The 13,980-nt window shown below is 32.4% G+C and overlaps 1 protein-coding gene across 1 annotated transcript; it reads left to right on the forward strand.

Moving 5' to 3' along the window:
* The first annotated feature begins 7,943 nt into the window (after nt 1-7,943).
* Nucleotides 7,944-12,848, forward strand: LOC132607547 (uncharacterized). The gene is made up of 4 exons (XM_060321563.1): nt 7,944-8,099; nt 9,470-9,763; nt 10,861-10,929; nt 12,046-12,848. Exons 2-4 carry the CDS (start codon nt 9,524-9,526, stop codon nt 12,640-12,642), a joined length of 906 nt encoding a protein of 301 aa, XP_060177546.1. The 5' UTR covers nt 7,944-8,099; nt 9,470-9,523; the 3' UTR covers nt 12,643-12,848.
* Nucleotides 12,849-13,980: the final 1,132 nt, after the last annotated feature.

Raw genomic sequence — 13,980 nt, forward strand, 5'->3', positions numbered from 1 at the left:
AATCTCTAGCCAACCTTCCTGCAAGAGATTCTTTCTTAACATCAAGCCTATTGGGACTAGATAGAAATGATAAGATAACTCCAACAATTTCTTTGTTTTCAATAACTAAGCCTATATTAAGATATAATTTGAATGACAAGATAATTCTTTACATGCATAATAAATTTTTAAGAAAAATATTGTTTAAAACAAATTAATATATTTTCACATAAAAGGCTTAAATATGTATGAGTAAGCTTTTTGGGGCCACTATAACCTCATCCATGACATCATCATTTTAGTGGCATGAAAAAAGCCCTTAATGTTCTCAAAATTTACAAAAATGTGTGAAAATTTACAAAGTCATAAAAACTTCAATTAGGAGTAAAAAGAGAAAGAAAAAAAAATCATGTGAAGACTGCAAAAAAATAAATATTTTTTCTTATATATAGTAGTAATATACACTAAAGGCTGGACATAAAAAAAGTGACATGACACTCTAATATGCTAGGATTCCTATTTATATATTCTCACATTTTTTGAATTTTTTTTTCTTAGTTTTCCGCTAAAGAATTGAAGAAAAATAAAGATAACCTCTTTATATCCCCCTTATACATGTGTCTTATTAATTTCGCACCTCATTATTTTGGCCATGCCAACAGAATGTAGCGTATGAGTTACACAATGTTGATTTAATTCAAACACACAATTATTACTCTATTATAGAATCTCCGTGAAATGATGTGTGCCAATTAGCCGTTAATACTTGGCCCTTCAGTCTTCTCTTTGCTTTTGTATTCTCTCTTGCTGTCTTTGTTTGATTCCGCAACTTAAATGGCCCAAAAAGAAGCTGAAGGAACCAAAATAACTCAATAAAAAAAAATATCAAAGTATCCTTTGTGTACTAGTTTAGTGCGCAATAAGATCAAATTGCAAATTTTGAGTTAAGTCCTATTGCGCACTAAGTTAGTGCGCAATAGGTTTTTTTTTTTTTTTTTTTTTTTACAATTTTAAAGTTTTGAAAATTCACGTTTTTTTCATACTTTGACCAAAGATTAGTCATGTTTCAAAATGTCGGAATATGAATATTTTATATAGAACCTGATATCCTTTACTGCTAACAATAATGTAGGCTCAATACATCAAGTATACGTAAACGTTTGGATTGCCCAAAGTAAGTTTTGTTTGTTTCGAAACTTGTTATCTTTAGGTTTAAGTATTTTATTTTATAGCGTAGTTTTGATTTGAGCCTTATTAAAAAAAAATTGTTTGAATAAGCAGTAAATTAATGTATTATGCAAGTCCCATAAATTTTTTGTCCAGTAGATTTAAGTAGTTATAAAAATAAGATGAAATTATCAAATAATGAGTATAGGGAGAAAAAGTAGTTGTAAATTAGTGAAACTTTAAACGGTCATAACTTTGCGCTCAGACGTCCGATTTAGGCTTTTTTTTATTTTTTTTATTTTGCGTATTTTTTGAGATCTAGCAGTGCAAACGGCCGCAAGGCAGTTTGATCGGCCCAGTTTTAGAAAAACCTCTTTTTTCCATTCAATTTCAATTTTGTCCCAAATTGGTGCACAATTTTCATTCGTCTTTGGTAAAAATCTAGTGATAAAAAATATATTTGAAGATGGTAATCCCGTGATAGTGATGTTTTGAATGTCAATTTCAAGTCTCGAAATTCAATTTATGAAAACAAGTTAGATAGCATTAGTAAACATTATAAAAAATCAAAAGTGTCTATAGTGTTACTTTTACCAACTTGGCTAGGTGGGAGGGTGGTTTAGCCATCTCCTTTTTATGCCAATCACCAGGGATCAAACCTAGGTGGGAGCATTGAGAAAACAACTTGGGTGCATGGTTTAAATTAAGTATATATTTTTTTACACATCTATTTCTTAATGATAAATATTATTTTACTCTTTATTATCGTTTATAACTATCTCAGGCACTTAAATATATAATTTAATTCTTTGTTGTGTTTCTAAATTAATTATAAAACACTTAAACCTAAATATTAACAAGTTTCTAAACAAACAAAACTTACTTCAGAGCACTTTACAACCCTAAAACGACGATCCAAACGTTTACGCATACTTGATGTATTGAGCCTACATTATTGTTGGCAGAAAAAGATATCAGGTTTTATATAAAATATTCATATTCCGGCGTTTTGAAATATGCCTAATCTTTGGTCAAAGTATTAAAAAACATGAAATTTCAAAACTTTAAAATTGTAAAAAAAAAATAAAAAAAAATACAACCCATATTGCACACTAATTTAGTGCGCAATAGGACTTAACTCAAAATTTGCAGTTTGATCCTATTGCACACTAATCTAATACCGAAAGATTACTTTGGTAATTTTTTTTGTTAATTGAGTTATTTTGATCCCTTCGGCCACTTTTTGGGTCATTTAAATTGCGGACTCCCTTTGTTTATTAAATCTCTTTCCCGAGAAAAAAAAAATGTTTCCGATTTTCATACTTGGTTTGTTACACACATCATTTTGCTTGTATTTCTTTGTAATTCTCACAGCTATACAACTTCTCCATTCGTTTTCGTTTAATTTCTTTTAATATCTTATATTTAGAAATAATAACATAAAAGCATGGGTGTGCCTTGATTGGTTTCGGTTTCGGTTTCGCTCAGCAAGTGAATTTGATTTACAGGGCCCCATAATTCCATGATGATAGTACTCTGACACGTTTATATTTTTATGCAATCAAAGGTAAAGTTATAATATATTTTTCCAAGGTTTCTTTACTTTGTGTCATTTACGATATACGTTGCAGGAGATCCTAAAATTTGATCATATTCATTGTTTATTGTGGATCTTTTAGGAAGATTTTGCGTTGGTACTTCTATCCTGTCGCCTGCTAGGGGTATTTTTTCATACGAAAAGAAAAATAAGACTATAAATTAAATCTTTTTATATCAGATGATGTGGTAAATTGTTCCTAAAAGAGAATGTGTAAATTTAAGTAGTAGAATTGTGGGCAAATGAAGTACAATAGAGAGATCAAAGTTCCAATAATTTTCTAAATAATTATGCAATTACAGTATAACAAATAATCTCTTTGAATTCTAACGAACACAACGGTTGCTACACTAAATAATATTTATATCTTTGTTCTACTTATGTACAATAATTTTGTGTATATTTCATAACCGCGCGAAATACGGATATATTCACTAGCGGCAAATTAAAACATGTTAATTATCGGTTCATAGACGGAATAGATTTTTGGAAAAAGCAAAAGATCACGACACATGCGGTACATATATGATTACCAAGAAAGTTTTAACATGAATACGAATAAGTGCTTTGCGTTGATATTGAACATATAATATCAAGAATATAACTATCAACCACAGTGGTCCTTGAAAATGATAAAATTGACATGAAGAATAATTCCTTAATCAGATGACTCAAACTCTATGTTGTTCAGACCATCCTAAAATGTTGACACACTTCTCGAATTCTCCAAAAATACATTATGTTTGGAGGATCCTTCTACACACACCCGTCAGCATTTTTGAAGTGCAACGTAACTTAAAAGCAATCATAAAGAGATGATTAACCTATTTATTCCCCTTGAGTAAGCCAATATCCACACTTAAACAAGAAATAATCCATCCAAAAGTATTATTTCCTATTTGTCCACAACAAAAGCATTTTTACTGATTTCTAAAATATACCCACAAAAAACCAAACAGAACTCAAGTCTGAAGCAGCATAGCAACAACACGATTTTAACCAGTTACGTTATCATAATCAATCTGGAAAGCTTAACCTACAACAAAATAACAATCAGATGATCAATCTTAAATATTATTTGCTGGACAGGAAAATGAAAAATTGAAACTTGGCTTGTGGGTGTTGACAAAAAGAGCCAAAAGATAAAATCTTTAACCAATTTAAGGTACCAAAATCAGCTTAAAGGCTTTTTCCCTTATAACCAATGAAGAACTACAACAAAAGTAACAATCAGACAAACTAAATTACATGATAATATAAACAAAATTGAAACTATTATACAACCGTGCATACACATTAAGTATCAGTTTGGCATGTTGATGTGAATCTGAAGACCAAGAAGAAGAAGATGAACAAAATTTGAAACTTGTCATGTGAGTATTCACAAAAACATCCCAAAATGAAATCTTTAACCAAATATAGACACCAAGATCAGCCTAAAAGCTTCTTCCCATATAACCAAACAATCAAATTTACATATTATTTTTCTGGGCAAGAAAACAAAACAACATTTTCAACTATTAATTGGCATGTGGGTGTGAATCTTCAAGAACCAAATCAGAATTTGAAGACCAAGATGAACAAAAATTCAAACTTGGCATGTGGCTATTCACAAAAAGATCCAAAAATGCACCCTTTAACCAATTAAAGATACCAAAACAAGCCTAAAAGCCTTTTTTCCCATATAACCAACGAAAATTTACATCAAATGAACAATCAAACCATCAAGATTACGTTTTTTCTTTTCTTTTCAGGATAATCAAAATAAACTAAATCTAACACTATTAATTGGCATGTGAGAATGAATCTTCAAGATCCAAATCAGAACCTGAACAAAAATTGCATATGGGTATTCACAAAATGATCCAAAATGCAATCTTTAACCAAATAAAGATACCAAAAATGCAATCTTTAACCAAATAAAGATACCAAAAATGAAATCTTTAACAAATTAAATCTACCCAAATTAGCCCAAAAGCCATTTTTTCCCATATAACAAACAGATATTTACATCAATCAAACCATCAAAATTACATTGTTTTTGTTTCTGAGCAATCAAAATAAACTAAATCTAAAACTATTAATTAACATGAGGGTGTAAACCTTCAAGATCCAAATCAGAATCTGAAGAAGAAGATGATGAAAAAGAAGGAAAAGAAATATATGGACTTGGCAGAGGAAAACAAAAAAAAGTCCATAAACAAACAGCAAAACGCCTTAATTGCTGACATGGAAAACAAAAGAGAAGATAAAGAACTTCATCACTGGTAAGTCTTTCTGGATTACAAGCTATGTATTGACATAAATCTGCAGATAAATTAGCTACACCAACAATTATTGGACTATTGAACACCATTTTTTGTCAAGTTTTTGTGGATTTGTTTTGATCTTTTTGTTACTAGTTGTTGTTAATGGATTGACATGAAGATGTATGTTGCTTGTGGGGCTCCCGTTTTTAATATAATGTTTTTCTTGTTTTGGTTTGTTTGGAAACTAAGGAAAGGAAATAAAGTAAAGGAAAAACAACATTTTAAAAGGCAATGGAGTATTTTTTTTTTAAAGGGAAATGAATTGACCTTTTTGTTTATTTATTTGTTTTGTTTTGTTTTAGGAAGGAGAGAAACAAGAAGGGCTAGAAATGGTAAAGTATTTTTTTTCTCGTTAAGTTCAATTTGTGGGTTTAAATAGATGTCGTTAGTTTATTTACTTTTTTCCTTTTACCAAGCAAGCTAGACAAAAGAAAAGGGAATTTTGAAAAGTTTCTGCTTTAACAATGGATTTCAAATTGCTTCCCATATTAATTCGTTAAAAAAAGATATTTTTGTAAATTTTAGATGGAAATAATTTAATTTTTTTTAATGATAACTTTTTATAATCATTAAATGTTATAACATGTACAAGGTCATAAGTGGTACAAGTTTGACACACTTCTGTCCGTCCTAATTTAAGTGTCTTAATTTGACTTGACGCGAAATTTAAGAAATAAAGAGATATTTTTAAATCTTATGGTCTTAAATTAAAGATGAGTAAAGTAGCAACAATACTTTGAATCTTGTGTTTTAAACTTGTCACATATTATGATATTTGAATTGTCAACGTATTAGATATATAAAGAGACACTCTTTTTGGGATAGATCAAAAAAAGAAAATAAGACACTTAAAATGAATTAATATATTGCAAGTTTTAAAAGTTTGTTTTTCTTTCTTTAATTACAAACTAATAAAGTTATGTTATATAAGTTGAAAGGAATAGAGACCGTTTCATCAAATTTATTCATTTGTAACTTATCGACTAATTTTAAAACAGATGTTCACAGTAATATTTGGGCTTGAATTATGGGTCACAGAGGATAAAAAATTATATAACTGATCTTGACTTGTTCGGAACTGAGGGATAACAATTGGGAAAATAGCCCATATATACAACCCACACATCTGGTTTACAGTCATGTTGTCTACTGTATCATCAGTGTATAAATAATGTTTATGTAATGTATAACTATATATAAATAGCTCAACTTTTTTTGTTACTTTACATATACAACCTTATACACTATTATACATTACATATACATTCTTATACACTATATATGATGTATAAATAATGTATATACTTTGTATAACTATATATAAACATTGTATAACTATGTATAAACAATGCATTTGGACAGTTCAGACATACCTATGTATAAACGATGAATTTGTATAACAATACTTATTAAACAATCTGGCGTACATGTAAAGTTACAAAAACTACAAAATACAGATTCATCTAATTTACGTAATACAATACCTGTTCCTCCAAATTATTAGGAACTTAATAAGGAAAACTACTAGTTTATTGGGCTTAATAATGTCATAGTGAGCGAAAAAAGGCATGGTTGGTATGCGGCCATTTGCACGATCGCCCTCCAAAGGCACTTGTCTTTAATTTTTTGTCTTCGCTAAAAAAAATTTGGTTTCAAATTTGAATTTCTGTTCAGTCAAAAATTAAAAAAAAATTGCAAGATAGAGTTTCAAACTCTACCTTAAGTAGAGTTTTACTTTCAGGATTTTTTTTTTTTAATTTAGTTGAAATTTTATAAACCTCTGCTTTAAAGCCTAATTTTTGCCCGAATAGGCCTAATTTTGGATAAAAGTTTGTCTTAAGGCCTAACTTTTTCCCGAATAAGCCTAACTTTGCTACAAACCTCTGTCTTGCGATATATATATTTTTTTTTAACTGAGTTGGGGTTCGAAGATAGTAGGCGAAGGATAAAATTAAAGACCACCAATTTGAGGGGCAAAAATTAACGACGAGTGCCTTTGAAGGGCAATCCGCACAAAAAAATGGTTGGTCTGTGCCATTGCTAAGTGGTGGATTTGGGCGAAGTAAAGTGCCGAACGGACACATTTGGTAAGAAGGTGATAATTGGGCTAGTTTTGACGAAGTACAGGTATTGGGCCGTAATAATTGCATAATTATTATCGTAAGAGATAGACTATCTCAATCTTTGACCATGCAATTGCAATGTGATAGGCATTGGGTGGGACTTTGAAAGCTCAAGCTTATACTTGTCAAACCAATTACGATTCAATGCATAGGCATCACATAAACACAATATATCTCTGACACAAGTTAATTTCCGGAACATGAATTTATATTACTCAATAGGAAATAAAAGAAAATATGAGAAAATAAATTGTAGAAAAAGTTGAGTTGTTAAAGAGTAAATATCTTTTAGCCCTACATTCTATTCGAGCCAAAAATCAGTTATGTTAACCTAAGTTTATGATGTTTGTCCCGTGACGATTATTGTGGTCTCGGGTTTAAGTTTCAGCGGAAATAAAAATACTAGATAATTTTTTCTTACTTGTTTAAGTCCTGGGACAAGATTATCGATACGTGTGCTAGTAGATGATACTCCCTCCGGTCCAATTTACTTGTTTTATATCGAGTTTTCAATAAAAATCGAGTCTGGTATATTTTTCCTAATCTATAGATTCCTTTGGTTTTAACCGACAGAATTCGTTGGTTTTGTGTTTCGAGATACTATTTTTTGACATTATCAAATCTGTTTTTTTTTTTTTTCCTTATAATTAAGTAACGTCCGTCGATTTTGTTCCGATGCACTTAACCTTTTCTTTTGTAATGTGTATCTCTAAACGTGAGTTCTCGCTAATTTTCTTTTTCATAATTCTCTTTAAATCTAACCAACAGATTTGGATGAATATTTTACTAGACTAAAGATGAATTTAAAGGAAATATGTTTAACCTATCCTCATAGTCAGGGTCCATTTATGTGGTACTTAAGTTCAGATGAAACTGTCTGTTCTGTATTTTCTCTCCATCTTCACCTGTTTGAGTTTTCAACTGGTAATTTTTCTATTTCTTTCGCTGCACTATTTTCTTTCAATTCTTATTTCTTCATCTCTTTTATGAATTTGATATCTGTTGTATCCATTAGTCTGAAATTTATTTGTGTATCTGCCCCACTAATCTTTCCCCTAATTTAATAGTGTTTGTCTATGTATTTTTGGTTAATCGAGTTTAAAGTTGTCATCTTTCTTATAATCACTGTTTAGTTTAATTCTTTAAAATGGGTTTTAGAAAAAGTTAAGAGTTTAAATTTACTGTCTATGTTTATCCTTAAAATGGGGTTTAGAAGAATGATTATTATCTCCTAGATATGTGGTAGCAGAGACTGATCTAAGATTCTGAGTTCTAAATTAATGGTTTTTACACATTCAATGGATTTTATAACAAGGTTTGGGTCCAAGCTACTTGGTTTGGCCGAACCCGTAAGCCATATTGTATACTCCCTCCGTCCCAATTTAAGTGTCTTAGTTTGACTAGACACGGAGTTTAAGAAATAAAGAGGGAATTTTGAATCTGTGGTCTTAAATTAAAGATGTTTATAATGTACGAAAATGTCCTTTGAATCTTGTGGTTATAAACTTGCCATGTAGGATATTTGAATTGTCAATTTACTAAATATAGAAAGAGGCACTATTTTTGGGACAAACCAAAAAGGAAAGTAAGATACTTAAATTGAGACGGAGGGAGTAGTATATAGCTCCGCCCCTGTGTGGTAACTGAGGATTTTTGCCAAAGATGCTAATCACTTCTGTGAACCTCACAAGCGTTCTTTAACACAGCCTTTTGCTAGTTGTGAGACAAAAGGTGTGTTTGGTATGAAGGAAAATGTCTTCTTGGAAAACAAGTGGGTTTCTTACTTATTTTCTAGTGTTAGTTAAGTAAGCAAAAAAGAGCTTATCCCTAGAGTATTTATAGGCAATCTAGCAAAAAAATTATGCGGGTAGGATAGGGTGGAGAGTGGGGTTCGGGGGTGGCAGGGGGTGGTATGGTCAAAAGGTGGGGGTTGGGCATGTTGGGTGGGTGGGGAGGAGACAATGAACTTTGAATGTCACTTATGGAACTTGATTTCCCTACTTTCTTCTGTATTTTTAAGGAATTTGTTTTCCTAAAAAAAATATTTTCCACAACATTTTGAAGAACCAAACACGAGAAAGAAAATGTTTTCCTCCATACCAAACACACCCAGAGAATGATTATATATAAAGCAATAAAATGGAAACAATTTATCCAACAAAAAGAAAAAGGAAACAATTTCGTAGGTAGGGAACAAAAACAAAATGTCAAAACATATAAGCCCTTTTGTAACTTCTCAAGATGCTCACAGAAGTGTTTGTTGATTGAATCTTTTGCATTTTCAATTGCTGCAGCTAACACGAAACTCAGAGTAGCAATGGAAGTCTAAATAAGAGCAGTTTCATAACATGCAGAGCTCTCTCTTTTTGGCTCCCACTTCCATTGATAAAGGTGGTAGCTCCAATCAGAACTTATCTTTTGGACCATGGGCATGGCCTAGCAAGCGCATAGGTACTTTTCACCCTCGTGCCCAGGTTTCAGCATCTGCTATCGGTGGTGGGCAGCAGAGCCACTATAGCGTGCTTGGCGTTCCACACAATGCTTCTTGTGTTGATATAAAAAAGGCTTATCGTCTTCTTGCTCTCAAGGTACTACTATATCTTTTTGGCATATATGTTTTATAGTATAATACAAGTATACAACAAGTAAGAAGACGTTTTTTAGGTGCTTTGTTTAATTGCCTTCGTTGTTTAACGATACTGATTAGTTACCAAATGAAATAATGAAAAGAAAACTAATGTAGGTGATCTGTCATTTTAGTTCTACCTTTTTTTTTTTTTCAGGAAGAATTGTAACTAAAATTTATGGAAGGCACCCGTGAGTAAGAATTTCAGATGAAGTGCTTCACACTTTAATTTGGTAAAGCATTATCATTATTAGAAACTGCTGAAACAGTAATACTCTAATATACAATGCTGAAGGCATAGCAGAGCCAGAATTTTCATGAGGGGGTCAAAATATGAAGAAGTAAACACACAAAGAAGCCAATGAGATTCAGCATTAGTATATATACATAAAAAATCATCTATCTACACATGTAATTCTCCAGTGACCTTGGACAAGAGTGGCCCCGCCACTGGCTGAAGGTTTCACATATAAATATATAATACATTCTCTGCTATATTTCAAGAAATTGTTAGGCAATGACAAAGAAAGTAGAATGTAAGTCAGTTACTCTCCAACCAGTCATACAATTTACAAACAATAGGTGGACAAGAACAATATTTTACCTCAACTGATGCTCACCCCTTCTCCTTCTTCCAAGCAGAGTTTGCCATTGGCAAACATTTCTTGGAGGTTATTATGGTTGTTGTCAAAATATCTCTTTTAAGAATGCGAATGTATGGGAGATTTTTGGTTCAGGGTAAAAAAGCATGGACAAAGATGTTTCATGTCCATTGTTAATATGGTTGGATCATACCTGAACTTCTGTTGGCATAGACAGGAAACACCTTCTTGTATACTTACAAGTTAATGCCTTTTTCAAGTACAATGTTCTTATCAAAAAGCTTTGAACTATTCCTTATAATGAAGTGTGCATGTTTCTTTCTTATCAAAAAGCTTTGACAACTATTCCTTCGTTCTTTTTTTATCTTCTTTGAAAAGCTTTGTATCAGACTATTAATGCTCTGTCAGAAAGTTTACTGATTGTTATTCTATCTATTTTCGTACTTTATAAATGCAGTATCATCCTGATGTTAGCAAGGATTCAGGAGCTGATGAGGTTTTCAAGAAAATCCATCTCGCATATGATGTGAGCCACTCTTTCTTGGCTTCTGACATATTTATCTTTTATTTACAGAACTGAGAATTCATGTCTTAAGCTGATGTATATGTTTAAAGCTGTCATTTAAATCCTCTTGAGAGAGAGAAACGTGGATTTGCACCTTTGCCCGTCGGGGGTGGGGAGAGGGAACATGGTGAGTTGGAGAAGTTTTTGATTGGTTATGTAGGAAAAGAGCTGGAAATTAAATTGGTCTCAAAGGTTGATTATTCTGTTTACATTTTTTTTCCTAAAACGGAGTGCAAACAAATGCACCGAGTAGTCGATGAATGTGTTTGCCGAGAGGTCACCTAGTGGAAGCATCTTTTGAAGGAGGGAACTAGTGTATCTGTTTTTGTCCAGTGAAGTTTATTCCCTGCAGCTCAACATAGCTGAAATGAACTGGAATTCTCTCTTTTTTGAACTGTTAAGGAGAATGCAGCATAAAACGATGAGGAACCCTTTTTCATAGGTCCTGTTTCTGTAAAATGTTCACAGACGTGTATGCCATGGAATCAAATCTTTTTTTTTTTTTTTGGTGTTTCAATCCAATTAGCAATCCTGCTGGGATGACTATTTCGATCCTTCGAGGCTTATTCACTTTCTTGGGAGCTCATGTTTAATCGTTTAGTCCTTTTGTTAATAATTGCTGCTTTTGTCCTAATTTGTCTGGCAATTCTGGATTATCAGGAGTCAATTTTAACCAATTCTAGGATAAATGATAAATCAGATTAAGTTCCCATTTCTAATTTAAAATTTAGTTATTCATAACTTGCACTTTTGCTCAACCAATAATCTAAAGGAATGATCTTAAAACAATGTAAATCACGGGACAAATGAAATTAGTACTAGTGATAATATGTTGCTTACTTTTTTGCTGCGTGATTCATGAGTGTTTTAAGAATATCCCTATGAAATATTAGTTGTGAAGATACAAGTTATACGTGCTTTCCTGGATACAACTTGTTTAAGTATGGCATTTGCATCTATCCATTAAACTTAACACGCTGTTTTTTTTTTCTTCTTTTTTTTTCTTTTCAAATTATATATTTTTTGAACTTTGCAGTACTAGCTGTCTCAAATGTTAATACTTTGTTTTTGTATCAGGTATTATCTAATGAATCATCAAGAAATCAGTATGATCAATCTCTTCGACATCAGGATTATACTGATAAACCTTTGGAGGGATATTGGGAGTACGACTTTGAATATTACAATGGCATAAGGACCTATAGGTGGTCTGATCTCAAACGAAAAATGCAAAGAGAGAGATATTGGGAAAACTTCTCCTCTTATTATGATAAAGGGGAGGAGTCTGAAGAAGAAACTCCAGAAGAAGAAAGAGGTCCGTTCTCGGAAGTGCTCAAATCTGCCTTTCTCTCATTATTCTTAATGTACACCGTAGGTATTCGTTTGTCTTTGACATTTAGTAGCCTCATGGCCTTGCTTGACCGAAAGTTGGACACTGGATACAAGATTGGTTATTTACTCGCATGGATTTTGGGGGGCAGAGGCGGTGTTTTACTTACGTTATGCCTTTCATTTGCAAGTTGGCTTTGTGGAAAAACCAGCAGTAGCATAGTTGCGTTGGTGGTTGTGGCCATGTGGATTGGGTCCAATGTTGCTCGATATGCTCCGGTCCCACAAGGTGCCATTCTTACTCTATTGTACATGTCAATCAAGTTACAAGTTGATCTTAGTTAAAGCTTCTGCAACAGAGTGACCACTTTCTTAATATGCCACTCTTGAAGTCTGTAAATATGCTCCATCATAACTTTCATTTCTGTTTCTTGTGGCGTAGTCAATTATGACACAGAATTGTTTAAATTCGTTATAATTTTCTGATAAGCTGGTTCTTGAATGTAAACGCGTAATCAAAAGTTTAAATATCTACAACTTGTTCATGGTCATCTTTAACTAGCAGAACTGAAAGTTACTGTTTTTTTCTTTTCTGATTGGCAACTGAAAGTTACTGTTGCTGTTCAGTGAGTTGCATTTTCCATTTAATTAATTCTCCAATGCAAAAACCTTAACTTTTGTCCTCATTGTACATGATGACCATGAAAAAACTTTTACCTGTGTTGTGGAACTATGTTGCTCCGATTCTCCAAGAATGTTGCCGGACCACCCTTGTTGGATCCTTCAAAAATGGACTACTTGTGGAGGATTTGACACGCATCTGTCGGCATTTTTAAAGTGTCCGAGCAACATAGTCGAGGGAGCTCAGAAGTTGAGGAGAAAAGAATGTATGCATAGTGTCAATTAATTACACAGTTGACTACAAAACAATGACTGTAACATAGTAGCAATTTCTTGTGATTGGGTACATTTCTGATCATAGTTCCTCTTTTGAATTTCCCTGTCCAAATGCTACATTGTTAGAAGCCACTTGAGAAGCTTCTCTCTTGGTTGCTTGCAGAAATATATTACGCTTTAGTCCCAAACAAGTTGGTTCGGCAGTACAAATTTACATGTCTATATTTAACACCACCTCGTGTGAGTTTGCTCAAATTGTCAGTTCCAAGCCCGAATAAAGAAGAAGGTTGCCGTAGATTGACAGTCAGTCTAAAATTTGTCAATTCAGGATGAATGCTCGTAACTGAAAATACTGATATTACATTGTCACAAAATGTGAGTGTAAATCTACTATTAAATGCAAGAAACAACTAGAGAAGCAGACAATCAGTTTCCAAATACAAAGGAAAAGGAATCTTCATCCACTAGTGTGCTGTTTTTTGGAATCTAATAGATTCTGAGGAGGATTTCCATCTCAAGATTCCCTTCCCATTGGAACTCTTTTTTTCATCTCGTCACATTCCTGGCTATATCTTTATGTTTCTTTTTTTCTTTTTCTCCTGGTTGACCTAAAATTGATGTTTGTTTTACTCCCACAGATAAATTTACAGCAAGTCAAATACACTTTCTTCGTGTTACTATTAATTTTCGTAGATATTTACTCAACTTTCATTTTATCACACTAAATTCTTTTATATATATACATAAAGTAGTTCGATGTACAAGACATCTCGCGTTAGCACAAAA

The sequence above is a fragment of the Lycium barbarum genome, chromosome 8, assembly GCF_019175385.1.
Source record: "Lycium barbarum isolate Lr01 chromosome 8, ASM1917538v2, whole genome shotgun sequence".
NCBI lineage: Eukaryota > Viridiplantae > Streptophyta > Magnoliopsida > Solanales > Solanaceae > Lycium > Lycium barbarum.